The 27,462-nt window shown below is 47.8% G+C and overlaps 1 protein-coding gene across 1 annotated transcript; it reads left to right on the top strand.

Annotated features, from left to right (window-relative positions):
• The first annotated feature begins 620 nt into the window (after positions 1-620).
• Positions 621-27,462, top strand: LOC133340725 (uncharacterized). The gene is made up of 19 exons (XM_061549115.1): positions 621-771; positions 1,970-2,003; positions 7,729-7,860; positions 8,539-8,594; positions 9,280-9,705; positions 9,943-10,327; positions 10,465-10,546; positions 11,498-11,654; positions 13,167-13,285; positions 14,227-14,337; positions 14,980-15,121; positions 15,503-15,603; positions 16,002-16,089; positions 17,328-17,455; positions 18,886-18,995; positions 20,105-20,243; positions 21,061-21,148; positions 25,628-25,710; positions 26,694-27,462. The coding sequence occupies exons 1-19, from the start codon at positions 739-741 to the stop codon at positions 26,758-26,760; spliced, it is 2,481 nt and encodes an 826-aa protein (XP_061405099.1). The 5' UTR covers positions 621-738; the 3' UTR covers positions 26,761-27,462.

The raw sequence follows: 27,462 nt of genomic DNA, 5'->3' as shown, positions 1-27,462 counted from the left end.
TCTATACTCACTATTAATACAATCCACTCAAGTTTCTTTTATTAAAGATTCCACTAGGTGGCGACAAATTATATTGTTGGATGAAACGTGCTTACGTATGATGACGTTAGCACGTTAGTGCGAGCCCTCCCGGAAGCCGTAGAGAATGCATTGCAGCGCCCGCCGGTCGAAAAAAATCATCTTTGAATGTAAGTCTATGGGGCCACTCGGGGCGATTCTCAGCCGGAGTGAAATCGCCCAAAAAGAGGCGGTAGTCCACAGAACGTGACATGACGCTGATTGGACTATATCCAGAGGCTGACAGTGACGGCTAGCGTGACTCTGTGGTTCAATGACATTGGTGGTGCGTCGCCCAATCGCCCTAATGAAGAAACCGCCCCTGTCCATTGCGTACATTGTACTGGAATCACCACGCACATTCCTGACGAATTTGGGGGATGGGTCGGGGTTTAACGCGTGTAACTTGCACATGACGTCATCTCCCTTCTAATAAAATGACGTCACGCTCATGGGCCGTCAATTAAATGACGTGACGTCATTCACAGGCCCCTCCTTCTTTTACCGACTCCGCGCGCGCGCTCGAATTGCATCCGCCCACGTGGTCGAAGCTTTTTTTTTAAGTTCCCGCCATCAGTAAAAACACAAACAGTGGTGGATTTAAAGTTACAATTGAGTGGCGAAATTACGAAAGTTGCTGGTTTTCGACTACTCGGAGGCTCTCGGGACCCGATACGAGTGATGTCGGATTGGGAATGCGACGAACCTAGCGTGGTATGAGGTCGCGGTCGTGCGGGTTTTTTGTTGTTGATTTAGTTTCCAAGTTTTTCTTGGTCCACCTCCGGGTATCACAAGTCGTGTCACGGGTGTATATTTGTTATAAATGTTGTAACTAGGTTGGTTTTTTTTTTAATCGCGGGCCAATGTTGTGGAGTTATATCGTCACACGAGTCGTTGCTCAATATTTGTGTGAATCTGCCCAATGTAAACTTACTACGGAAGCATTTGAATGCATATGGTAATCTAGAATAGATATAGAATACGTTGCGAGACTAATTTATCGTAAACAATTTGTGTTTTTTAAGAATAGCCAGCGAGCCCGAACAAAATTACATGACGCATTAAAATAGATGTTTTATAATCTTGCAACTTACTCGCTTGTTAGGGTACCCCACAAAGTAGAGGATTTGGAACAACATATTTGATATTTTGATTTAAAGCTTTCGTGACTGCAGGGATTCATATTCTTGGTTCTTTCGGTAAAGTCACGTAGAAGGGAAGTAATAAAATAAAAAAAATAAAAAAATATCACTGTTTCGACTGCGACACAAGCAATCAGTCGAAACGTGAGAATTTTTATCGCTTAATATTTGTATTTTATTATTTCCCTTCTACGTGACTTTACCGAAAGAACCAAGAATATATTTGATATTCTTTGGGTCTTTCTGTAAAGTCACGTACGAACGCCTGTTGCGATCGAAACGTCGTAGTTTTTTGTTATTTCTTGTTGTTTTCTTTGAACCTATCTACGTGACTTTACCGAAAGACCCAAAGAAAATGAATTTCTGCAGTCACGAAAGCTTTAAGTCAAGATTTTACATATTTGATGTTAATTATTCGTACATTCATTTCGCAGAACCATGTTGGTTCATTCAATGGGGGGGGGGGGGGGGGTAGCCTCAAAAAGGTTAAGAATAGCGGTCGTAATTAGTACTTAAATCCATTTGTGAGCGTCGTTGTAGAGATTTATCCATGTCCTCTTATTTTTAGATAAAAATTATATCGTACACGGCCCATCGTAAATAGATTTTCGTTCGCAAGATCGGATGCGTGTGTCGTGACCGTAAGGATGGAGTGTAATTAATACATCCAAGGATAATTATGCGTCTCCTGTGATATTAAAAGCTTGAGAGGGGACAATGTCAGCAATCTTCCATTACAGTGACTGCCTTTAAACGTTTCCATTTCACAGGCAGCAGCTGCTGACAAGAAGGGGCCCACATATGGTACGTTGGTCATTCCGTGCGTGCATATCTCGACGCTTTCTTTGTACACTTTTCGGATAATACTGGTAGGAACCTCCTGGTTACACCAGCCCACAGGGGATTATTGTGTCCGTCCGTCCGGCCGTCGTGCAGGGAGGGGCTGGGTGGGGAGGGCTGCGTGAGGGGCTGGGTGGGGAGGGTGGGGCTGGGTGGGGAGGGTGGGGCTGGGTGGGGAGAGGCTGGTTGGGGCTGGTGGGAAGTGGGGCTGGGTGGGCAGGGGCTGGTCACCTCGTGGTGCCCTTATAAAACTCAACGTTTAACCTACTCACGCCGGCTTGTGCCCGCCCTCACAGTCGGGCATATTTGCGGAATACACCACGCCGCCGTTGACCCTGGCCATTGACCGAGCAACCCAACGTTCCTACCAGCTCCCTCCGCAGGAGGACAATGTGTTAATTTCAACATGTAACGCGGCCGCACAGGATTCGCTCACTCACTCTCGCGCCTCTCATCCTCCTTCGATATGGCCCCTCTCGTTCTCTTCATCCCCAGCCATCTCTCTGTCCCTCCATGTGTCCAATCCTGTTTACGGTCCTTCTTCCTCTTTACACCTCTCTACTGGAATAAACTTCCGCTGTACATTATTGAGTAGTCTCCATCCTTAATGTTCTGTTCCTCTCTTAAAGCTTACCCCCCCCCAACCAGAACCCAGCAGCACTGAGTTCGGGCTTAGGTCGGAGAAATTTCTATAACCCCCCCCCTCCCTTGTTACGGATTTGTGCCTTTTACCGGGTTCTTGTCAAATATAAAAACTATACATAAAATAAGTAATATTTTAAAACACTTTTTTTTAAACACGCTTTAATGAAATGTACAGTACGAGTAATGGCAGAACTCCACGATTCCAGGAAGGGGCCGCATATCGTAAGGGGCCGTGGTGATTTACAGGCAACGTTAGTTGAGCGTGGACAATTTGAGCCAAGGTGAAACACAACATAAAAAAGATGGTTTACATTTTTTTATTTGATTTTTAATGATATAATATAGTATTGCCATCAATATGACGTAAGTATACCAAGTTTGCAGTCGATACCACATTGGGAAGTGGGTTAAAATTGAGTTGCAAGATTTGAGGATACGACAACAACAACAGTGAGTTAATAGAAAGCGTGTTAAGATTGTAATTTTTTTTTATGATTGAATATAGTATTGTCATCAGTAATACGTAAGTATACGAAATTTGCAGTCGATACCACATTGGGAAGTGGGTTAAAATTGAGTTACAAGATTTGAGGATACGACAACAACAGACAGAGTGAGTTAAATGAAAGCGTGTAAAAAAAGCTTACCTCTTACATATTTCCCATTCCCTCTCCTCACCCCTGCACTCCTTCCCGTTCCTCCCCATCCCCTTCGTGGTCCCAAAGTACCCTTATATCGCGGTCACTTATTCCTCAATGCTTGCGCGCTCATCTCATCCAAATAATCTTATTTTGTTTCGGTCTTTTTAGACTATGTTAACGGCCTTGAGAGAAGGCGCTCTATAAATATAAAATAAGATAAAGAGAACGATGAGGCACGAGGAGGAACCACCGATTAAGGGGAATGCAGCAGCCACGCAGAGAGTCCGAACCAACAATTGCCCAAGCTCTGCTCTCCTTTATACATTAAGGTGTTATTGGCCAATTAATGAGCGCTTACATGTGGGTGGAAACCGGAGCACGCGGAGAAATCCCACGTATGTGAATGGACTTATCCCATACCGATGGAACAGATGGAATCCACAGTTTGCTGTATCGCCTTCTGGCGAGCTAGGATATGGCACCTCGATGCCCATGGGAAGGGAGTTTCACAATATTTGTGTGATCCACCAACACTCTCCTCCAGAGTGCTCGATTAAAGACGTGCGTGACCAACACCGCCTGGCTAATATCTCCGTCAATGTCAATATTTCTTATCCATGCCTTGGCAGGTAATATGCACTCCGTGAAAACGTCCTTATCAAGGCACAGTAGGTTCAGAGATGGAGAGAGGAACTCATGAATTCGGGAATATACACAAGTCAAAATGCATATTAACCGTAACCGAATGTGAGTGGGCTTTGGCAGGAAAGATCGCTGGACAGGATGGTGATAGCTAGGGGTTGAGACTAATGACTGAGTGGCAGCCAAAGGAGGGAACACGCCTGAGGATGTCCACTGCTGTGATGAAGACATTACCGTATTTTTACGTATATAACCCGCGGGGTATACCACTTTTTACAAACAAAACAAGACCCTGCGGCTCGGGGAGGTCTTTATTCATATTAAATGTAAAAATGTTGTTTATTTTAATTTTAATGTTTTGTGCATGCGGAGCGGCAGTGTTGGAGTTAGTGTACTGCGCTGTGAATACGTAATCTGAGTTAACTTCCCACTCATGGCTAACATTAGCAAATATCTGAATCGGTCCAGGGCCTCCCCTCGGTCAACTCGGCCTTAAACGAGTACCGAGTGGCATGTGTAAACATGAGTGTTGGGGAGACAAAGTTGGTCAGGTGTGGTGATGGTCCCATAACCTCCTATTACTTGCCATCCCTCATAGATGCTCACTAAAAACTCTTGCCTCCACAGTCTCTACAACAATATGGGGGATTTCGATTTAAAGCTTTCGTGACTGCAGGGATTCATCTTCTTGGTTCTTTCGCTAAAGTCACGTAGGCTGCTTGCGTTGTGGCCGAAACGTCGTGAGAATTATTTTATTATGTTTTATTTTTATTATTTTATTACTTCCCTTCTCCGTGACATTACCGAAAGAACCAAGAAGATGAATATGGGGGATATTTGACTGTGTGATTCCAACTCACGGTTAACACTGGTGATTCATCTTCTTGTTTCTTTCGGTAAAGTCACGTAGAAGGGAAGTAAATGTAAGGACAACTTGATTTCCAAATTCAATCGCCTCTCAAACAAGAAACCGGACCCACACATTGAAAAGCTAGATATTAACAAAGTCGTAATTAATCGCAGTAACAGTCCTATTTCTGAAGGTTTGAAATCCGTTTTAGCTAAAGGACTAAACTTTGCAGTCACACCTAGACACATACCAGTTAATGATATAATTGCTCGAGTAGATGTAGCTCTCAAGGGCTTGAGTCACATCGCTGCAGACGTAGCAAGATCCGAAATCTCTGTAACCCTCAAAAACGCTAAGATGCCAGCTAGCAACATCAGCAAAGAGGAGCGTTTTGAATTAGCTCAATTAAAAAAGAGGGATGACATTGTCATCCTCTCAGCCGACAAAGGCAATGCCACTGTCATCATGGACAAAATAGAATACAACAACAAAATTCAAGAACTACTAAACGATGGCAGCTATACAAAAATAAAAAGAGACCCCACCAACAGCCTCGTCTCCAAAACCAACAACATCATTTCTGCTTCAACCGCATTAATTGATCAGACCAAACAGTTCTCGTTGAAACCTTCTGCAGCCAGACCACCAAGATTGTACGGCTTGCCAAAGATACATAAAGAAGATACACCTCTTCGTCCCATTGTCTCTACTATCAACTCCCCCACTTACAAACTGGCTCGTTTTTTGTCTGAAATCCTACGGCCTTTCACTGGAAAAACCACCTCTGCAGTACTAAACTCTACTGACCTGGTATCGACAATCAAGGGGATTGCCCTGTCCCCAGACGACCTGCTTGTCAGTTTTGATGTGGTTTCCTTGTTCACCAAGGTACCTGTGCCTGACACCATCGCAATCATTGAAGACTTGGTTCATCAAGGACTGAATGCTGGGGTACCCCCCCTGGTGAGACACTGCTTAACCAATACATACTTCACCTGGAATGGAACCTTCTACAAGCAAATTGAGGGCACCCCAATGGGCTCCCCCCTATCTCCGGTTGTAGCCAACATCTTCATGGAGAAATTTGAGACGGACGCCATCCAGACTGCCACTCTACGCCCGACCTTATGGAAGAGGTACGTAGACGACACTTTTGTCATCTGGCCACATGGCCGGCCTGCTCTAGACCAATTTCTCGACCACATCAATTCCATACACCCAGCCATCAGATTCACCATGGAAGTCGAAAATGATGGCAAGCTACCCTTTTTGGATGTCCTAATCAAAAGGAGACCTGATGGTTCAATGAGCCACTCTGTCTACAGGAAAGCCACCCACACGGATGCTTATCTAAAACCGGATTCCCACCACCATCCATCTCAGAAGAATTCCCTCATCAAGACTCTATATCATAGAGCCCAATGCATCTCCGACCATGAACACATTTCCAGTGAACTCAAACACGTACGCCAAGCTCTTAAGGCAAATGGTTACTCCGACTATACAATCCGCAAAGCCATCACTCCAACCATCAAGAAGGATCCTGTTGAGGAGCCTTTCAAGACCATCACCTTACCCTACATTGCTGGGGTCACAAAAAAGATCTCCAAAATCCTGATTAAACACAAGATCCAGGTCCGATTCAACACAGTGCATAAAATCCGTGATCTGGTACCGTCTGTAAAAGATGTGGTTCCAGACATACAGTACCCTGGCGTCTACAAACTAAGTTGCCTCTGTGGTAGCAGTTACATTGGGGAAACCAAACGACATGTCTCGGACCGCATCCGTGAACATAAAGCTGACCTGAAACACGGTAGGACTAACACCTCAGCCGTGGCAGATCACTGTTACAACTCAGTGGGCTCACATGATATTGACTTCTCCAAGACAGAGGTTCTCTGCAAGCCATCTGGCTATCATGAGAGATTCGTTCATGAGGCGATCCACATATACAAACACAGAGACAACTTTAACCGAGAAGATGGATTCTGGCTCAGCAATCATTGGAAGGACGTAATAAACCATTTCGATACACATTAGGGTGTGTAGAATAATACATAGTGTGATATTAAATGTATAAGATATAGGTTGGTTTACAGCAATACAGTATATAATTTAATGTTGGGTTTATCTATGGCAGTATATAGTACGGTATATGCTCGTGTGATGTAAGAGAATAAGGTTTAGATGGAAGCATATTATAGAATTTTTACGAGGTAAAATTGTAATGTATTACTTGCTGTTAGTAACTCAGCTTATTATAGAGTATAGTAAGTATACTGATGGTGCGATGCAGTTTATACTTTAGTTTTTTATGTAGTTTATACTTTAGTTTTCTACGTGGTTGTTGAGTAACTGCAGCTACATATCATTAACATTCCTTTCCTTTGTTACTGCTAATCCCTGCACCCCCCTTGGTTGCTGCTGATCCTGCATAATGCATGGGCATAATATGACTTTGACACCCCCCCGCCCAACGCCTACGCATTTTCCATGAATATGCTAAATCCCTCTTCACATGCACATTCTTTTTGTTAAGGCGCTCTTCAACCCCCAATGCAGCTTATATATAAGCTCCTAGTTTGGTAGTGTCTCATTCTTCACCTGAAGACGGCTGCTTGCGTTGTAGCCGAAACGTCGTGAGAATTGTTTTATTATGTTTTATTTTTATTATTTTATTACTTCCCTTCTACGTGACTTTACCGAAAGAAACAAGAAGATGAATCCCTGCAGTCACGAAAGCTTTAAATCGAAACACTGGTGATGATTATCTGAATCGGTCCTTGGCCTCACCTTGTTGCCTGAGCGTGGTGTTGGCCACCCATCCTCTCGTGTACTGTGCTCGCTAACTACACTTACCCCAACAGTATGTTAAAAGGATATATATGGAATGTTTGTGTGTGTGTAGTCCATGGGCAGGAGAGGTATGTGTCAGAGTGCCCGCATTCAATCGCCAAAAGTGACGCCGAAGATGATGGCGATGATGACGGTGGCTGCTGCAGCTTCTCCATTGATGTCGGCGATGTTGGGCGGGTCATCGGTAAGATCTCCACTGCCTCGCCATGTTTACTTGATGTGGCCTGAGAGCTTGAGGAATTCATAATCCAGTTCGTGGCTGGCCACTTGCACAAATTAGACAACCGGACTGTTGAACATTTCCAACTTTAGTATATTGGCATGTCATTTTAAAGGGAATTATAGTTTTAGAATAATATGGCCTATTTAGGGAACAGGTCAGTGGTTTGCACATGAAAATAATTGCACCGTCAACACCATCCCAGTGCGGATGTGAAAGTCCGTGTCTGGGTATGTCCGACACCAGGAAAGGATGGACAAATGATGTCTACCTAAATCGGTCATAATTGATTGACATAAGAGAACATCTCATTGGGTCAAGGTAGATAAGCCATCGCCAGCCATGGTTTTTATAGGTTTCTGCTGGGGCTACGTTAGCAGGGGAAGAGCAGCAAATCCCATTGCTGTACATGTATGCTCCCAATGTCTATGTTCCTCACTGTCACCAACCTGCACTTACCTGCGTTTTGAAATATATAAGCCCCCAAAGTCTCACAGTGTCGGAAGGCCCTTATCCAAAAAGGGGATTCACAAAAAAGTGTTCTTTATTAAACACGGAGTGAAATGTCCACTTGGGTCTGCAAATGGAAATTGCAGGGGGATTTGAATGGTTTAAGAGTTTTTTTTTTTCTGTGCCCCGCAGGAAGGGGTGGCAGCAAAATCCAGGAGCTGGAGAAGCTGAGTGGAGCGCGGATTAAGGTTGGGGGTGTTCCTGTGTTCGTTCTAACAAGGGGGCCGATCTGCTCCAGACCACATCTGTGCTTCCTGTTGACTGATTCCATTTTAGAACGACTGTAATGTTTTAGCACTGGACCAAAAACCTGCGCCCAAATGATCGTATTAAAAAAAATCCTACTTAACCACTATTGTTGCCTGGCAATACAATGTTGATTTCTATTGCGTTTAAATGCGACAGGATGTCAAGATGCTGGAGAGAAGCCATGAAATATTTAGTTTATGTGGAGAGGCACAGTCAGAGGCAGTGGTCACGAGGAATATTTTGAGTCTGGACTTGGACGGAGTTGACAGCACATGTAAAGGGGGAGGGAGTTCCAGACTACGTTAGCTTTTGGAGGAAACTGAAGAACCCAGATGAAACTCATTCAAAACAGGGAGAGAACATACAAACTACACAAAGGTGCCCAATTCAGGAATTGAACCCAAGGACTTCTTGCAGTGAAACGCAAACAAATGTTACCACTGTGCCACGTTGCCACCCAAATTGATCTGGGATTTGGACCGGGAGCCAATGGAGGAATCAGAATTATTGGGGCGATTAAATAATATGCCCACTATTTCTGTTCAATGCATATAAAAAAAAATCGTATTGCATTGAAGCCATTGATATTTTGCCTTCACTCGCCCACTCCCCGTTTACCCGCAGCTGCTGAGAGATGGGGACGAGGGCACCGTGCAGCTGGTGGGCAGCGCAGGCGCGCGGCGCATTGCCCGCAACCTGATCCGCAATATCACGGGGAGTGGGGCAGAGAAGAGCCACCAAGGCAGCCAGGGGAGGTGGCGCCCGGCTAGGGAGGGTATGGAGGGCAGGGGTGACCCCAGTTGGGGCGGTGGGACTAGAGATGATGGTAGAACGGTATCGAGTGGTGGTGCTAGGGAAGGTATTGGTGGGACTGAAGATTGTGATGATAGTGGTGGTGTGAGTAGAGGTGCTTGTAGAGGTGGATTTGGAGGTGGTGAAAATGAGGTTGGAGGTGGCAGTGGTGGGTTTGGTGGTGGTCGTGGGTTTGGTGGTGGTCGTGGGATTGTTGATAGTCATGATGGGTGTGGAGGAGGTGGTCGTGGTGGATCTGGAGGTGGTGGGTTTGGTGGTGGAGGTGGTGGGTTTGGTGGTGGAGGTGGTGGGTTTGGTGGTGGAGGTGGTGGGTTTGGTCGTGGAGGTGGTGGGTTTGGTGGTGGAGGAGGTGGTGGAGGTGGTGGGTTTGGTCGTGGTCGTGGAGGTGGTGGTTTTGGTGGTGGAGGTGGTGGTTTTGGTGGTGGAGGTGGTGGGTTTGGTGGTGGAGGTGGTGGGTTTGGTGGTGGAGGTGGTGGGTTTGGTGGTGGAGGTGGTGGGTTTGGTGGTGGAGGTGGTGGGTTTGGTGGTGGAGGTGGTGGGTTTGGTGGTGGAGGTGGTCGCTTTGGTGGTGGAGGTGGTCGCTTTGGTGGTGGAGGTGGTAGCTTTGGTGGTGGAGGTGGTAGCTTTGGTGGTGGAGGTGGTAGCTTTGGTGGTGGAGGTGGTCGCTTTGGTGGTGGAGGTGGTAGCTTTGGTGGTGGAGGAGATAGCTTTGGTGGTGGAGGTGGTACTGGTGGTGGCGGGACAAGGTCGAGTGGTGCAGCCGCTGATTCTGAAGACACCGAAAATCCCCCGCGGATTCGCATTGACTGGGCAAGCATCAACGAACGCCAGGCCGATTTTGTGGCACTCAAGTGGAATGGTGCGCTCACAGACAACATGTACGCACACACGAACACACGCACACACGAACACGGACCATCTAAGAACTCTAGGGGGGCGGTCGGTCCGGCCATCTGCATATCCACACCCTGGAATTCCTCCCCCCTCTCTCCACAGACTGTCCTCCCATCAAGAAGAATTTCTACTTTGAGTCGCCGAGCGTGACCAGAATGAGCCCTGAGGAGGTGGCCGAGTGGAGGTTCGTGCCGTGTGATGACGAGAGAAGAGTGGCTTAGTCCCAAGGGAGAAGATAGGGGTGGTCTCTACGAGGATGGACGGCTTGGTGTTTAGACCAGTGTTCGTCACTTTTTCAGAGGGCCACTTTCGCCTTGACTTCGTTAGGAAGGCCGCCCCACATTTGAAACTCTTGGGTTTGACAGCGCGATGATGTGTTTTCACATTTGTGTACATCACCCGCGGGTCTTGCAATAAAGAACATTGGTTTAGACACTGGTGTTCTGCGCTAGGGTGCAAGGGTCTACAGGAGGATGGCCTGGTCTTGAGAAGGACAGCATTCGGTAGATGTCAACGTTGTGTGTGTGTGTATATATAGATTGTCTAATCTGGAGGCGACACTGGTTTTCTATGTGGTTGCCTAGTTTAGATGGTGTTGATATGTTTTAGAGAGTGAATGGCTTGGCAGAGTGAGGGTTGCCTCATCTAGGATGAGGTTGTCCCTGTTTGGTGAGCGCAATGTGGTAGTGGCGTAAAGCACGTGGGTGTATGGTCCGGTGTCGCATTACGCTCTATATAGATGGGCAAAATACGTTCTAATTGCTGCAAAATATCTAATCGCATACAAATTACCAATTAACACCCCGTCTTGTGTAATTTAGATACAAGTTACCAATTTGAAGTGTGTAAATCAGTTTCCAATTACAAGCTACGTATTCAATGAAATGATATTTTAATTAAATGTAATTTATATACTTCCCATCTCTGCAATGTTAAATTATTCGGTGATGCTGTGTTGGCAGTGGTGCATAAGCACAAATTAACTCAAGATTGTCACGAACACTGGCCTTAAAAGGGAAAATATCTAGTAGGCGACGTTTCAGATGATGGCCTGTCTGCATAGCAAAACAATGGTGACGATTAGGCAACAACCTTTGTATTCTCTGTTTTTTTTCCGGCCTCTACTCACCACTAGGCAGAGCAACAATAACATTTCCGTGGTGGACATGTGCGAGGAGGGGAGTCGCAGCATACCCAACCCTGTGCGCACCTTTGCGGACGCCTTTGAGCATTTCCCCGACATCTTGGACAACATCTGTCGCGCAGGCTTTACCACGCCTTCACCCATACAGGTTGGCGCATCATCACGGAGCATCGGCGGTGGGGCCCTGGGTAATTTTTTTTGTGGGGGGGGGGGGGGGGGTCGACAATTTTTGTAAACCTGTTAGATTAACTTTATACCCCCACATCTGGGGAGGGTCCACTTTCTAAAACTTTTTGAATCACGGAATACTGGGCTTTTATAATAGAAGAATTGATCCAGGGAACTTTGTCTCTTCCCACTGACACAATCCTGCGGAGGAGGGAGCTGGTAGGAACGTCGGGTTGCTCGGTCAATGGCCAAGGTCAACGGCGGCGTGGTGTATTCCGCAAATATGCCCGACTGTGAGGGCGGGCACAAGCCGGCGTGAGTAGGTTAAACGTTGAGTTTTATAAGGGCACCACGGGGTGACCAGCCCCTCCCCACCCAGCCCCACCCCTCCCACCCCCCACCCTCCCCACCCAGCTCCTCCCCACCCTCTGCACCCAGACCCTCCCCACCCTCCCCTCCCCACCCAGTCCCACCCTCTCCACCCAGCCCCTCCCCACCCAGCCCCTACCTCCCCACCCAGCCCCTACCTGTACGACGGACACAATAATCCTCTGTGGGCTCGTGTAACCAGGAGGTTCCTACCAGTAATGTCTCTACTCTGCAGGATCCCCTGCCTCCCATTTGCACAGCATCTCTCACATTGGCCATTTCCTTACCAGGCCTACTGCCGGGAACCCTCGCCCGTACCTGCGTCATGTCTCAACTCCGCAATTATAATGGTCTCCTCTACGGTCTCATTAAAGCCCTCATCCTCAAACTCTGGATGATCCCGAATTCCAGACTCCTCGCTCATCACCACATCACCCGAATACTTTGATCTTTTCACTGGTTCCAAATCTAATCCTGGATCAATTTCAAGATGACACACTATCTTAAATATCATCCATGTACTCGTTCCCTGCCTACCTCTCCCCTCTGCTGCTGTTTATGGACTCTCTGCTCCAGCAACCACGGTTTTGTGTTGAAGCCCCCAGTCAATCTTTGCTCGGAAAATGAGAATGACCAATCTCTCACCGTCTCCATTGTCTGGAACTCGCTTCCCCCAGTCATCTGTGCTGTTGACCCCCTGTTGAAGTCCAGGTTCAAGGATTTTATTTCAGTGCCTGGGACTGACAGCCTACGACTAAATCATTTGGAGTGCACCCTCTCATGTCAGATTTCAGAAACCAAGTAGGCTTCAGCTTGGTGCTTGGATGAGTAACCACCGTGCATACTGGGTGTTGAAGGCTGCGGGGCTACGTGTTCAGCATTTACACAATCCGTTGTACTACACGTTGTACTGCACGTTGTGCTGCACGTGCATACATCCACGCCTAACTGGAGTGGTGAAGTTTGGTCAAACAATTTCCATGATGATCGTGGCATGAGGAGGCCATCGTATAGCAGTGGGTTGATGAACGGCTGTAATTAGTTTGAACGTATTGTTATATGACAATTTGTGTTGAGTAGACATTGTTATTGTGCTGTTGCGATGTTTGCGTTGTTGCCTTAGAGCCAGGCGTGGCCCGTGGTTCTGCTGGGCTGGGACCTCGTGGGCATCGCTCAGACAGGCACAGGGAAAACACTCGCCTTCCTCTTCCCAGGGTTCATTCACCTTACCCTGCAGCCAATGTGAGTCTCTGAGTGCCACCTTATCCTGCAAGTCCCCCGAGTCTCTTCCTGTTTCACTCTGCAGGTCCCTAAGTATCTCCACACACCTCACTGCAGTCAATGTGAGTCCTATATGCTTCTAAAATGGTTCCTGTGTGCCTCCTTGATGCTTAGCATATGGTTCCAAAATGCACCTCATTCCGACGCTTGCGGATTATTTCCCCGTCGCTTGTGGTTTTATGTTTTGTACAGCAGTTTGAGATGTGGTCACATTTATACGTTTCGTAAATGGCTGGAGCGGTGGCGCAGTGGTTAGCACACTACACTCGAAACCTGGTAACTAGAATTTGATGCCCAGCTATGGATAACTTCACTGGTTAGTGATGTCTCAACCAGTCCTTGGGCCTACCCTTCTCGAATGTGTACTGACCAGCGTAGTGAAGTATGGCACATGAGGTGTGAAGTAGCCTTTATCAATGGGTTGAAAAGAGTCCAATTATATTTGAAATCGTACACTTAAAACATTTATATTGCAATTGTGTTATCGTGGTCATGTTCACAAGATGAAGAGGTTTTCATTCAGACCCCTCAGGAGTGCATACCACCTTGTGTTAGATAATTAATGCTGAAAATGGTCACTTAAAAGCTATCTGTCCGCATAGTGGAATAACTTTTATTTGCATATTAATCCAACCAAAAAATGCTGTTACTGAAATCAAGGAATATTTGATGAAAACCCAAATTAAAATTTAATACGATTTGTTTCATTGTGCAGACTTTGATCATCCGGTTGAGACGATCACTTCGGTAAACTTAATAACCAATTTTAATCACTGGTAGTTTCTCGGCATTTCTGGCCCTTTGGTCATGAGCCCCCCTAGGGCCCACCTCCTGCACTTGCTGAGTGTTCCCATGTGCCCCCCCCCCCCCAACTCCCCGTACTTCGTGTGTCGCGGTGGAAGACCCCGGGAGCAACGGGAGGGCCCGGGAATGCTGATCTTGACGCCGACACGCGAGCTCGCCCTGCAGATCAAATCGGAGTGCAGCAAATACTCGTACCAGGGAATTACCAGGCGAGAGCCTCCTCCGTGCAGCCAAACACCCACGACATCAATCGCGCAGACTGCATTTGCGTTCAGTCGCCGCTGGTCACGTCAGCGGCGATCGAAACACTCGCCTCAACAATAAATCACTTGGATCGCAGCAACAATGAAACGTCAGATCGGTCACGCACATTGTAATTCTCCACCGATCACATCGATAATCGTCGAATGATGGGTCCACATCATCGGTCGTTACTGATCACATCAACGCTTAAATGTCGGTTGGTGTCCTTCCTACTCGAAGAAGCGTTGGGTGGTGCTGGTGTTTCACTTCCATGATAGTGACTGGGGTATCTGAGATTGATTCCTGACCATGGCAAACGTCAGTGGCAAGTGATATTTTAAATTGTCCTGGCCAACACGTTCCTGCTCCCCTCCCCCGCACACCTTCGACTCTCACTGACTAAAATATTGAGGTATGGTCAGACTGACATTATGTACGGAGGCTCTCAACCAGCAGTGAGTTGACAAAAGAGCTTGTACATGTACCTTGCGATTCTTACGCGAGCACATCACCGGTGATGGGCGGTTTCTGAAACATGAGCTGGGCCTCTGTAGGGTGAACTTGGCATTAAACGCTGCCATGCTCTTTGTGTGGTCGTGCACCCGCAGCGTGTGCATCTACGGCGGGGGCAACCGCAGGGAGCAGATCGAAATCGCCACCAGGGGCGTGGACATCGTTATCGCGACACCTGGACGACTCAACGACCTCATGATGAACGGGCACATCAGCATGCGCGGCATCACTTATCTGGTGAGAGCTGCCGATTCCCGGCACCGTCACCAGTCGGCGAAATAATGAGCGCTAGTCTTCCTCGTGCTCCCCCTAATCCTCATGATGTGCAGCCTGACATCACGTTGGCTGCTGGATAGTACAACCAGGTTCCTTATTAAATACGAGGTTGAATAAAGAAAATAATAATAATAATATTTGGAACTGTTCGCAGTGGTGCAGAAACACAAAGCCTTCCCATGATTATTATCACTGTTGTCGTTCAGGCAGAAGTCTGGGTAGGAACTAGGATATCCACTCCAGATGTCACCACACTCGTTTACTTGACAAGAATTAACGATGGGCACGAGTGTTCATGCTCATTTCATGGTTTCGTCATCCTTATCCCTGCCGTGTCCCCAGGTGCTGGACGAAGCTGACCGCATGCTGGATCTGGGCTTTGAGCCGCAGATCATGAAAATCCTTCTGGACGTGCGGCCAGACAGGCAAACTACCATGACTAGGTGATCTTGCTGCCACCTCCGCCGCCATCTTAACCTTTCTCCCCCCTCTGCGGGCGTTTCCCCAAGCGCAGCTTTCTGCCGTCCGCCATGGAGCCCTGCAGCCTATAACACCTGTTATGCATGGCCGTTTCCTATCCACGCACATATAATCATGGAATACAATAGATACAAAAAAAGCTCGATAACAGACACGGCCATAACTCGACGGTGCGCTTTTGGGTTGTGCCGTGCGATGTCTGTTTCGGACCACTTGCTCGGAGCTTCTTGGGCAAGTTCAGAAACCCGAAAACGCATCGAGAGCGATGTAGCGCAGCCGCGAAATTCTACGCAGTGGCTTTGGACGAAACGTCTTACTCGCATGCACGCATCCGTTTGTCTGCACATGCAAAACTGCACAGCGCGACGTGGCCGCCCGGAGTGAGGCGTCTTGCGCGCTCCTACCTCAAGGACCCAGTGCTCGTCTACGTCGGCTCCTTGAATCTGGCGGTGAGTGGCGATGGCTTCTCCCGTCTTGCAACGCGGGAATACGGAGATGTGGTAGTGTGCTGTATGATAACTTTAGGGTTCTAGATTTGCAGCTTTCGTGACTGCAAGGATTCATACTCTTAGTTCTTTCGGTAAAGTCACGTAGGTAAAAAATGAAATAAAAATTAATAAAAATAAAGCAATGAAATCATGACGTTTCTTGTGTTGCCTCCGAAACGTCATGATTTTATTGTTTTATTTTTATTAATTTAATTTTTTACCTACGTGACTTTACCGAAAGACCTAAGAGTATAACTTCAGGGTTCCCACTTCTGACCAGTGTGCCATTTTTCGTGCAACTGTGCCTGCGAACCCCTGAAGTGTGCGAGTTCGATTTCCATTCGCGACACATTTGTGACGAGTGATATCTGAAATGGTCATGGGCCACCCTCCCCTCTTCACCAACCCCCCACATCGACTCGGGTGACTCTTTAAAATTAGACCATCCTTGTCTCTTGTGTTCTCACCTGGTTACACAAACTTGACTTTACTTGACCCAGTGTGGTGAAGTATAGCCAAACAACACCCGTGATCAACACAGCATACAGAGTTATACATCCAGCAGTGGATTGCACAAGGGGCTGTGAATGATCGGTAAATGAATGCCAATTTTGTGTTTATGGGGGTTAATGCTGTAGTTGTTAAATCCCACTGAATTCATCGGTGCCGAGATGCACGGTTCTCCACATGCAATGTGCACCGCATTTGAAGCTTGGGAACACTGGGGCTCACCCTGCCTGTCTGTGTTGGTGTGCTGCGCGGGGTGTTCCCCCCCCCCCCACTGCACGCTGATGGGTTTTCAACCGAGCTGTGCGGGCGGGGGGCAATTACTGCCAGCCACCTGCTTGTGTGTCTACAAATAAACCACAATACCTTGCTGATGTCATCAAGGAGCATAAACCATCTCGCAAACTCCGGTCATCCTTGCCATCGGCTTTTAACTAACCATCGAGCAAAGACTGTCACTGTACCGTGCGCTTTTATATGCGCTTCTGCGGCCGTCTGGAATGCTCTTCCTATATTAGGAAGCCGCTGGAGCTATGCACTTTTAAATCTAGATTGAAAACTTCTTTCTTTAGAACTTTTTGTGTTTTAGTTTGTCCTTCCTCGACACCTCCGATTAGCACGGTTGGCTACGTACGGTACAACAGTTCATCATACGTACATACACACGCTTGTGCGCATCACTTGTGCTGCAGGCCGTCCATTCGGTGCACCAGGAGGTGGTGGTCCTGAACCCCGAAGACAAACAGGACTTCCTTTTCAAATTCTTTGCCAGCATGCAGCCCAGTGACAAGGTCCTCGTCTTCACGGGGCGAAAGGCCATGTGAGGACACGAAGGGCATCTGCCGAGAGGCGGTGCCGTCACCGGTGGTACTGTGTGTAATGATACGGACGTGTGGTGTGTGCCGGTGTCATGTGATGCTGTGTCTAATGCTTTGGTTGCTGTATTTTGGTGCAATATTTAGTGTGTGCTGCTCTTGTGTTTTCTGTGCTGCCGTGGTGCTGTCTGCGGTGCTGTCGAAGCGACTCCTGAATGGCGATGGCATGGGGAGGCCGTCATCCACCAGTGGATTTGTCATGGCTTATGAGTACAAATCTTTGCCTATCAATACATCATTGGCAGATGTAGTCGGTGGTGTTGAGGCTGACAATCAAAATCACTCAGACAGAGGTGGGGGGGGGGGATTAAAAAAATCCACTCATTTCAACTGCCACACCGGGATATCAAACGAGTGACATTTCGATTTTAATTCTAGTGTGCCAACTATTACACCATAGCAGCATGCCATTTTATACATTTATAAAAAAAAAATTTTCCCCAAATGCATTTTGTTTAGGGTGTGGCGTGTCGTGCGTTTCCACTGTGTAATTCTGGGTGCTTATCTCCATGTTCTGTCTAGCCATGCGTGTGTGCAAAGCGTTGGCTTTGCGCCTTCGCTCTGCTCCCCCTCCTTGGAATTGCGTCTTTGGCTTTGAACCAATTTTTGCTCGGTGGGGCGGGCAATTTGGGGAGAAGGAGACGGCTGCCATGGGAACCGATGCCATGGCAACACATCCGATGGCAGCAGTCGCTAGGGCGAGCGTGTCGTGGCTGCGGAGGCCGATGAGGCTTGCGCGGAGTCTTGGTGCATGTGACGGGTCTAAAGCGCAGCATGGGTGTGTCGAAGGCGTTTTGAGCCGCTCGGAATAATGGGAAAACGCTCGACGTGTCATCGATTCACCCCATGGTGATTCAGCACCGAGACAGGCAGCCAGGAGTGGTGTTGGCCACAACCCCATACCCTTGTGTGTTGTGCCATTCTTTATAGGTGCTTTGTAATAGCACTTTCCCCAACAAGTCCTATGCTGACCTGCCCCTACTGGAGATCTGTGAAAAAGAGCTTCATAGTTCTATATTTGGGTTTGCGTGCATGTGTCTATACACAGCTGTGTGTGTGTGTGTAGGTGTCTTCTCAACCCACAACACCTGGGGGTCTGCCTGTGACATGCGACAGACCACCTAGCTTGGCACAATCCATAATGACGTCATTGTCACTTAGTAGCGAATAGCAGCTGTTGTTGATGTTCTTGTGTTGCGTACGCATGTGCGTACATGTGTGCAAATACGCATGTGCATGTCATACGCACACGCGTACACACACCCCCTCGTGTGCCATATTGGCCTTCATAGGTGCTCGTTAACATCACTTTCCCAAGCAGTTTATGGATATAGGGGGATCTTTGTCTGCACAACACGCACACCCATGAGTGCAGGGCCGATCACCTCTCCACGAAGTGTTGCCTCATGGGCCTCGATGTCCAGAGTCTCCATGGCGACCGCGAGCAGTTCGACCGAGAGCAGGCGCTAAGTGAATTCCGCAGCGGTGAGCATTTGCTCCCATCCCTGTGTCCACCTTCCCCTCCCCTCTCCTCCCAGCCTCCACATTCCCCCCCACCCCACCCCTGTACTACATCGCAGTGGTCTCGCTCTCCAAGCGCGGCGTTTTTTGTCCGCTTCTCGGCAGACGGCGCACGTTGGCGATGCACGCCCAACTTTGTTGTGCAGTGTCTTGATGCAGTCACTTTCAGACGGTACATAGATCCAAGCTGTATTATTGATTTGTGTCGCAACCCTGTGGAAATGTCCACTTGTCTGCCTGCGGAGGCAACCAGAGCCTGTGGAACTCCACGCGCACCAGTGAATTGGTGGGAGTGGTGGCTGCTCGGCGAGTGGTGTGCGGTCCGCGCTGTGATGTCATCCGTAATGCGTTGGCTTCACACCACATGCATCGGTCACATCTGGCAAACCCAGCAGCATTTCACCTGAGGACGGCTGCTTGCGTTGTGGCCGAAACGTCGTGAGAATTTTTTCATTATGTTTTATTTTTATTATTTTATTACTTCCCTTCTACGTGACTTTACCTAAAGAACCAAGAAGATGAATCCCTGCAGTCACGAAAGCTTTAAATCGAAATCCAGCAGCATTTGTTAAGCTTCACGAGACCCGGAAGGTGGAACCGGTCCAGAATATTCTTGGTTTCACATTGCTGGATAACATTTTGCAGGAAAGCCAATATGCTGATGCACATGTATATTATTTATATGGAGGGACAGAATGGAGTTTTACTTACATTTACTTTTACCCACAAGTCTCTAAAATAATGCATTATGAGTTTTTTTTATTATACCTGGTGTGGTTGATAATTGGTTTTTTACCCTTCTATCTGGCAACAAAACTGACACCTATTTACAAGGAGTCATGTTTGCATAGACTGCAATACCTGCAGTCATAATACAAACAAAAGAACATAACTCTGATAATGTGCACTGTCCTTGAAGTTGATTGTTGCGGTGTGCAGTGACCACGATATGGCCATGGTGCGAGATGTCCATGGTGTGGGCATTTCCTATTGTGTGGTGTCCGTGGTGTACGGTGGTGCGTGGTGTTGTGCGGTGTTCCTGGAGCGGTGGTGGTGTACGGATGCGAATGCAGGCTGCGTGCGGATCCTCATAGCCACGGACGTGGCCTCGCGCGGGCTGGACGTGACCGACATCACACACGTCTTGAACTACGACTGTCCACGCCACATGGAGGAGTACGTGCATCGCATCGGCCGCACGGGCCGCGCCGGGTGGGAGCATGCATTGTGTACACACGCGCACACACAATATCACTGCTATACACCGTGTGCAGCGCGTCACTTCGGTACACACACTGCACACACATACTCTTAGTTCTTTCGGTAAAGTCACGTAGGTAAAAAATGAAATTAATACAAATAAAATAAAAATATAAAAATCACGACGTTTCGGAGGCAACACAAGTCTCCGTCATCAGGTGGGACCGTCACAGCCACATTTGCTGCATCATGTGACGGTCCCACCTGATGACGGAGACTTGTGTTGCCTCCGAAACGTCGTGATTTTTAATATTTTATTTTATTTATATTAATTTTAATTTCATTTTTTACCCACGTGACTTTACCGAAAGAACTAAGAGTATGAGCCCTTGCAGTCACGAAAGCTTCAAATCTAGAACTACAAACACACTTGAGGCTAATACACATGCGTGATGCCATGCGTTTGTACGAATGCAACATTGAAACGCCACTGCACGTGTGACACCGACACACACACACAATGTCAGTTTTTTTTTCTACTTTCTGAGCACAGGGTCCAGAGGCCCACAATGAAAGCATGTTATAGATGAAGCCGTCACGTGTTTCTTGAATTGAGAGCCTATGAGAACTTGGGACAAGAGAGAGTGGGAGGGAAAGAGAGGAGAGCCGTGTGAGGAAAGGAGACAGTGCTGTGACCTGCAGTGCGGAGGTTGATCGCAGATTGCGCTGCGTGCCACATACTGCAAACGGCATATTGTTGTAACCTGCTGACAAGAAGCTCACTCGTGGGATGGGATGTGTGCCCCCCCCCCCCCCCCGTGCTGGGCAGCAAGGAGGGCAAGTCGGTGACTTTGGTGACGCGAAGTGACTGGAGGCATGCGGCAGACCTTATCAGCATCATGCAGGAGGCCGGGCAGGTGAGGGGAAGAGGATCCGCTATTGGATGAGGATGTTTCGATTTAAAGCTTTCGTGACTGCAGGGATTCATACTCTTAGTTATTTCGGTAAAGTCACGTAGGTAAAATTTTAATTAATAAAAATAAAACAATAAAAATCACGACGTTTCGGAGGCAACACAAGTCTCCGTGATCAGGTGGGACCGTCACAGCCAGATTTGCTGCATCAAGTGAGGCAAGGATTGCATTTAAGGGATTACATCTTGAATCCTTGCCTCACTTGATGTAGCAAATCTGGCTGTGACGGTCCCACCTGATGACGGAGACTTGTGTTGCCTCCGAAACGTCGTGATTTTTATTGTTTTATTTTTATTCATTTCATTTGTTACCTACGTGACTTTACCGAAATAACTAAGAGTATTGATCTTCTTGGTTCTTTCGGTAAAGTCACATTCAGACGCCGTCTTTCCGACAGACCTGTTCTTCACCTGAGGACGGCTGCTTGCGTTGTGGCCGAAACGTCGTGAGAATTGTATTTTATTATGTTTTATTTTATTATTTCCCTTCTACGTGACTTTACCGAAAGAACCAAGAAGATGGATGAGGATGCTTGTTAATACATTTGCATGTACACAACAATTACAACCACAGTTGCCATTGGTCGCTAAGTTAGCGGTGATTCCACCACGGCGTTTGTGTAAGGCAAGATGCACTTTTGGAGGCTACGTGTAATGTAGAATGCTCACTGCTGGCAGTAGGTCAGAGGACAAACCCAGTTGTTATGAGTTGACCGACTGAGATGGATCCACAGACATGTACATATACATACACTCACATGTCCATAGCCTCGCAGATACACAGAGACATCAGAATGTATATGTCGGGAAGTTCCAGATGGGTGGGTTTTTTTGGATGTTAATTGAATCTCCCAACACGTGTAGTGAGTCCCAACTGAGTCGCAGACGTTGTTTTAGGGAGCAACACGATTTATTAAACTATTTGCACAACATGCTCCAGGCTATTAACACAACACACTCTCGGGTGTTGACCACCCAACTAACCACGCTACGGCGAAACTAGACACGGTTCCGCTATCCCGGTCCGGACCACAAGCTGGGTCCCAGACCGCGTGGCTAGAGGCTTCTTCAAGCTTGATGTGGGATCTCCTGCCTCTCCAACAGTAAGAACCCCGAGCCCCTCACAGGGGGGGGGGGGGCCCTTATATCGGGCTGGGGCAGGCTCCGCCTCTCGCCCCGCCCACCTTCTCGGTCTCTCTCGCCCTTGCCTGAAGGCTCTCGAGAGCTCTTCCCGGACCATGTGACCACTAGGGGTCGGCACGGTTTGAACCGACTCAAACTGGTTTCAAATTGAGCAAACCAAACTAGCGACGACTGAACCAAACCAAACCAAAACCAAACCAAACTAAGCTAAACCAAACCTCTTGAGTTGGCTTGAACCGAAAAGATGTGCGGCAAACAATATTCGCATTCAATACAAATATCAAGTGTATTAATCGCTAATTTCTACGCAGGCTTTCTTCATATTGAGATTCACTAGCAAGTACTGGACGACGATGTCGTCCACAGCCATCTCCTCAAGCTTGGCACGCCCAATGTCCTTGAACGCAGTGTGGTAGTTCAATGGCAGTGAAACCCCAACACTAGGCAACATCCGCGCCCACGAGCGCACACACATCTCGGCCTTGAACGTGCACTTGTGCAGGTTTGGTCGGTCGAGAAAGGAGCGCTTGGCGGCCGAGTTTGCTCTCTCGGAGGGCACGGACGACGCCGGGATAGGCAAATAGTCGAGGGCCACGCGTCGTAGGCGCGGGTACTTGCCGCCGTACAGCTTCCACCACTCGACGACGTCCATGCTCAGGTCCTGAGTCGGCTCAAGCAGGAAGCGGTCGACCTCGGAGGCGGCGCCGTCGTGAGCGTTGGGCGCGTAGACCATGTCAAAGAGGATGTTAATGCCGCCACGCGGCGCCGCCTTCGGCGCCGCGTCCGTCGTCAACGCTGGGTAGCGCTGGTTGAGAATGTCCGTCATCATGTCCTTGATATTGCTGTACTCGGCCTTTACAACCAACCAAACTAGTTTGAGCCGGTTCCACCCTGTCCGAGCCAAACCGAGTCGGTTTTCGTAGCCCCAAACCAAACCGAACCAGTTCAAACAGAGCCAAACCAAACCGATTTGGTTCGGTTCAAACCGCGGTTTGGTGGTTTGAGCCAAACCGTGCCGACCCCTAGTGACCACCCATTGGCCCCCTCCACCGGTGACCCCCCTCCAGTATCATCCGGTCACATGTCCCCAGGTCAACCAGAGTATCATGCCCCCAACGTAACCCTAGCTGGCTGACACTCTCTCGCTCTCTCAACGGGAGCCCGCACCGCACGCTGTGCGTGGTGCCACCGCGCTTAACCAGCGCTCACCCAAGCCTCCACTAGGGCTGGTACTACATCCCGTGTCCGAGGTGCACCACAGTGACATTTCCAGTCACTACACATGTGTAAAGAGTAGCCCGGAAATAGCTTGATGCCCTGTCTTACTTTTCCTCTAACCCTTTTCTGCCTTTCCCTTTCAACTCTCGTCGAATCACTTTCCACTCCTCCCATTTCCCCCACTTAGAGGAGTGGGAGGTGGTCCCATTGACTTCATCCATCATGTGGCTGGCGATGTTATCTGTGAGTTCTGAACATCCCTGGGCTTATTCTTTGTTGGTGAAGGCCAGAATGGTGTCACCATTATTGTTTTAGGTGTGTGTACCCAGAAACCCTTGGTGAAGGAAAGATTGGTGATTCAAGCAGTCGCCCATTAAATTGTCCCTTTGTGTGCTTGCTTCAAATGAGCAGATCCTACACACACACACATACAGACAGGTATATGCATGTGTGTTTATATAGGTACGTGGGTGCACGTATAGGTGTGCTTGTGGATTTGCATGTCTGTGTGTGTATGTGTGTGTGCGGTTGTGTAGCGGTTGGCGCACTGCTCTGTGAACTTGGCGACCCAAGTTTGATTCTCACTCAAGGCCAACATCAATGACGATTATTTGAACCGGTCTTGGGCCTCCCCCTCCCCTAGGTCGACACAACCTCATGAGTACCTGGTGTGGTGCGTGTGAACGCCACCACTCGGGAGACAAAGGCAGAGCTGGCTGTGGTGCTGGCCTCCCACCCCCTCTTGTGCCGTTCTGGCTTTCATAGGTGCTCGGTAACAACAATTGCCCCAACAGTCTGCTACAGGCTATACGGGGGGAGATCTGTCTTGTATACATACATGTGTGTGCGGGTGTGAGTTATTGAATGAATGTGATTGTATGCGTGTTTGTGAACACAACTCAACAGCCTGCGAATAGCGACGATTCTAACTCCGCATGTACAACTACTCAACATCGGAAACTCAACATCAACTCAACAAAAACCTAACATCAACCGCAACTCAACAGCATCTCAACTCACCAATTCAACATCTCAACTCAACAGCATTTCAACAAGTCATCTCAAAAGCAACTCAACTCAACGTCGTTTTACCCCACTGTCTGTGGGTCGTGTCCACAACTCGCAAACTCTTCACTCTCCATAAGAGGCTTTTTGGGTCACTCTCTTCACTCTCACTCGCCCTGCCCATGAGTGGTGACCATAGTGGATAGAGGCTGAATGGTCCGAGTCCTCGCCCTGGGAGAGGGAGAATCTACACTGATTGTTTTACCTTGTCAAGTCCACCTCAAGACATTTGGGCCTTAGTGACTCGACCAGGAATGGTTAATCCCCACTGTAGATTAAACATTAGTTATCTCTTGGTATGTGCACAATACTACATAGCCCTTCGACAACAGTTTCCCCCATTGTGTCTGTGTGAATGTGTTTATTCATCTATTAGGCACTGTGTAGTAAAAAAAGAATACTGTAATTGATTTATTTAATTTCAAATTTGAGTTGTATAAAATGTTGTAGTTATGTTTTACAGTGACTGAGGTGAGTGTGAAGTTAATGTAGCTTAGATGCAAGTTAACTGTGAGGTGTATAATGTATGTGGTTCTTCTTCTTCTTGGTTCTTTCGGTAAAGTCACGTAGAAGGGAAGTAATAAAATAATAAAAATAAAACAATAAAATAATTCTCACGACATTTCGGCCACAACGCAAGCAGCCGGTCCTCAGGTGAAGACCAGGTCTGTCGAGGCGACAGCGCTGTATGTGTTTCTTTATAGAATCTTATTTTGTGTGCGGCATTGTGCATGAAGGAGAGACTGATTTAGGCAGTCCTTCTGTCGGGAGCTTGGACCGCTTCAGCTTCGACCTCTGGTATTCAGGTCTGGGTGGACTGGTTCTGGCTCCAGGTCACCATGCAGGGTGTGGACAGTTCTCCACTCGGCAAGAAACTGCCGAACAACAGGGAGTGGCACTTGTTTTGAACAACATCACTTGCCCCAACAGTCTGTTAAAGTCTATACGGGGCGGGGGGGGGGCATCTTTGTCTTATGCGCATGTGTGCGTCGGTCAGGATGTGCCGCAGGAGCTAGAGGAGATGGCCGAGCGGTTTGAGCAGAACCAGCGCGAGAAGGAGCTACGCGGAGACCGACCCAGGTGGGCAGTCGCCCTCATAATTACAATAATGCAGAGTCCTCTTGTCGGTCGACTGCTGTGTCGCCCGTGGGAGATGATTGCTCATGCTTCACCATGCTGGTGGGGTGGGTGGCTGCAGGACCAATTTAGACGCTACTCAGATTTTTCGTGGATATAATTTACCCTCCGAATTCACCGTTTGAGTTCATATTTAATCATTCACAAGCATTACGTTTCGCATGTAATTTGATGCACGTGTCGCGAGAATAACGTTGCATTTTAATGGATGAATCGTATTTGAGAGTTACGTGCCCAATCGTAGTTAAGTCTTGCTGTTGACCGGGGGTGGGGAACGTCCGGCCCGCGGGCCGTATAAGGCCCGCGAAATAATTTGGTCTGTTCCAGCCGTCACATTAGGGGTGAGTTAATTAAATGTTTGACCAAATATAACGGGCCAGTTTTTAAGTTGATAATTTTGCATGGCCCGCGAATGATGTTATAAATGGCCCTTGGCAGAAACAAGGTTCCCCACCCGTGCTGTCGACCAATGCGTTTGGCTTCATTGATCATCCAGCAGTGAATTTCTCACCGGCGGTCAGTAGCCTCCTTCACTTCATTATCACTCTTCTTTTGTGACTACCATGGGCGCGGTTTCTTTACTCATTGGTTCCTCCATTCATCCACACTGGAGGTCACAAAACTTGTTTTTCTGATTCTTTCCAAACACACTTTTGATTTCTAAAGTGAGTTCAAGAAACATTAAACTCTTACTCATTATGCCTTTAGTGATATTATTTTTTGGGGGCCTTCAGACGATCTAACCAAAAAGCCTTTATTATGAATACTATTGGTCACGAAAGCTTATGTTTAAACTGCCTTTTAGGCCTGTTCTCCACTTTTGTAAGGAATTCCTCCCCTGCCATTTAAAATTTCCTTTCTTGATTGAAGATATCTCTTTTTTGCATGTGGTTTCTGATGTGCACTACATCAAATAAAAATTGCAGGTTTGGTGGGCGAGGAAGATTTGCGGACCGCGATGCCGTCGCCGGCGTGTTCGAGGGACTCCTGTAGAGGGGGTACGCGAGGGGGTCCATTGCACCCCTGGAACCTTGGATGCACATCGGTAGCATGTCTACTTCAGACTTCTTTCCTGGTTTCTGTCTGCAGCTGAATTTCGTTAATGTTACAGCTAGCCCAGCATTCAGGCGATAGTACTGCACCACTGTAATCATATGGGGGGTTCCCAATTGAAGTTGGCTGCCAGGGATTTTGTGGGCCTTGTAAAATCTGGAAGTCTCCTGGCATGTTATAGACCGGTGTGTTTTGTTGGAGGTACATTCCCCCCTCTCCCCCTTTGAGTGTGCTGGAGTCTTGTGAAAATTGTTCTGGATTGTCTCCGTTTGCAATGTATTTTCGAGCATTGTGTGAAGGCTGGCATTCTAATGAAAGTGTTGGAAGGGAAATATTTTTTTCCCCGTTGACATGGGAAAAAAAGGTCGGACCGGTATGAAAGTGCTGTTGCTCATTTTTACATCAACATGATCCCGAGTCCTTGAATTTTGTCCATGTACACGGTGTTATTTAAATGTTTTTATTTGTCAAAACGGCTGTGGCAACAACACTTGTAGACCACAGCGTTTGGCTAACTGGAAACTTTCAGCGTGTAGTGATGTAAAAATTCGATATGGCCAAGTGTTTTTAAATATTACAGTTCCTGATGGACATGGGCAAAGTTGTGCGCTTCAGTTTAAGTGATTTATAAATTGTAAAGTG

Source organism: Lethenteron reissneri, chromosome 10 (genome assembly GCF_015708825.2).
Source record: "Lethenteron reissneri isolate LAM-NWPU_2019-01 chromosome 10, ASM1570882v1, whole genome shotgun sequence".
NCBI classification, from domain to species: domain Eukaryota; kingdom Metazoa; phylum Chordata; class Hyperoartia; order Petromyzontiformes; family Petromyzontidae; genus Lethenteron; species Lethenteron reissneri.
Note: the sequence above shows the minus strand (reverse complement) of the source record. Positions and strands in the feature narration are given on the sequence as shown.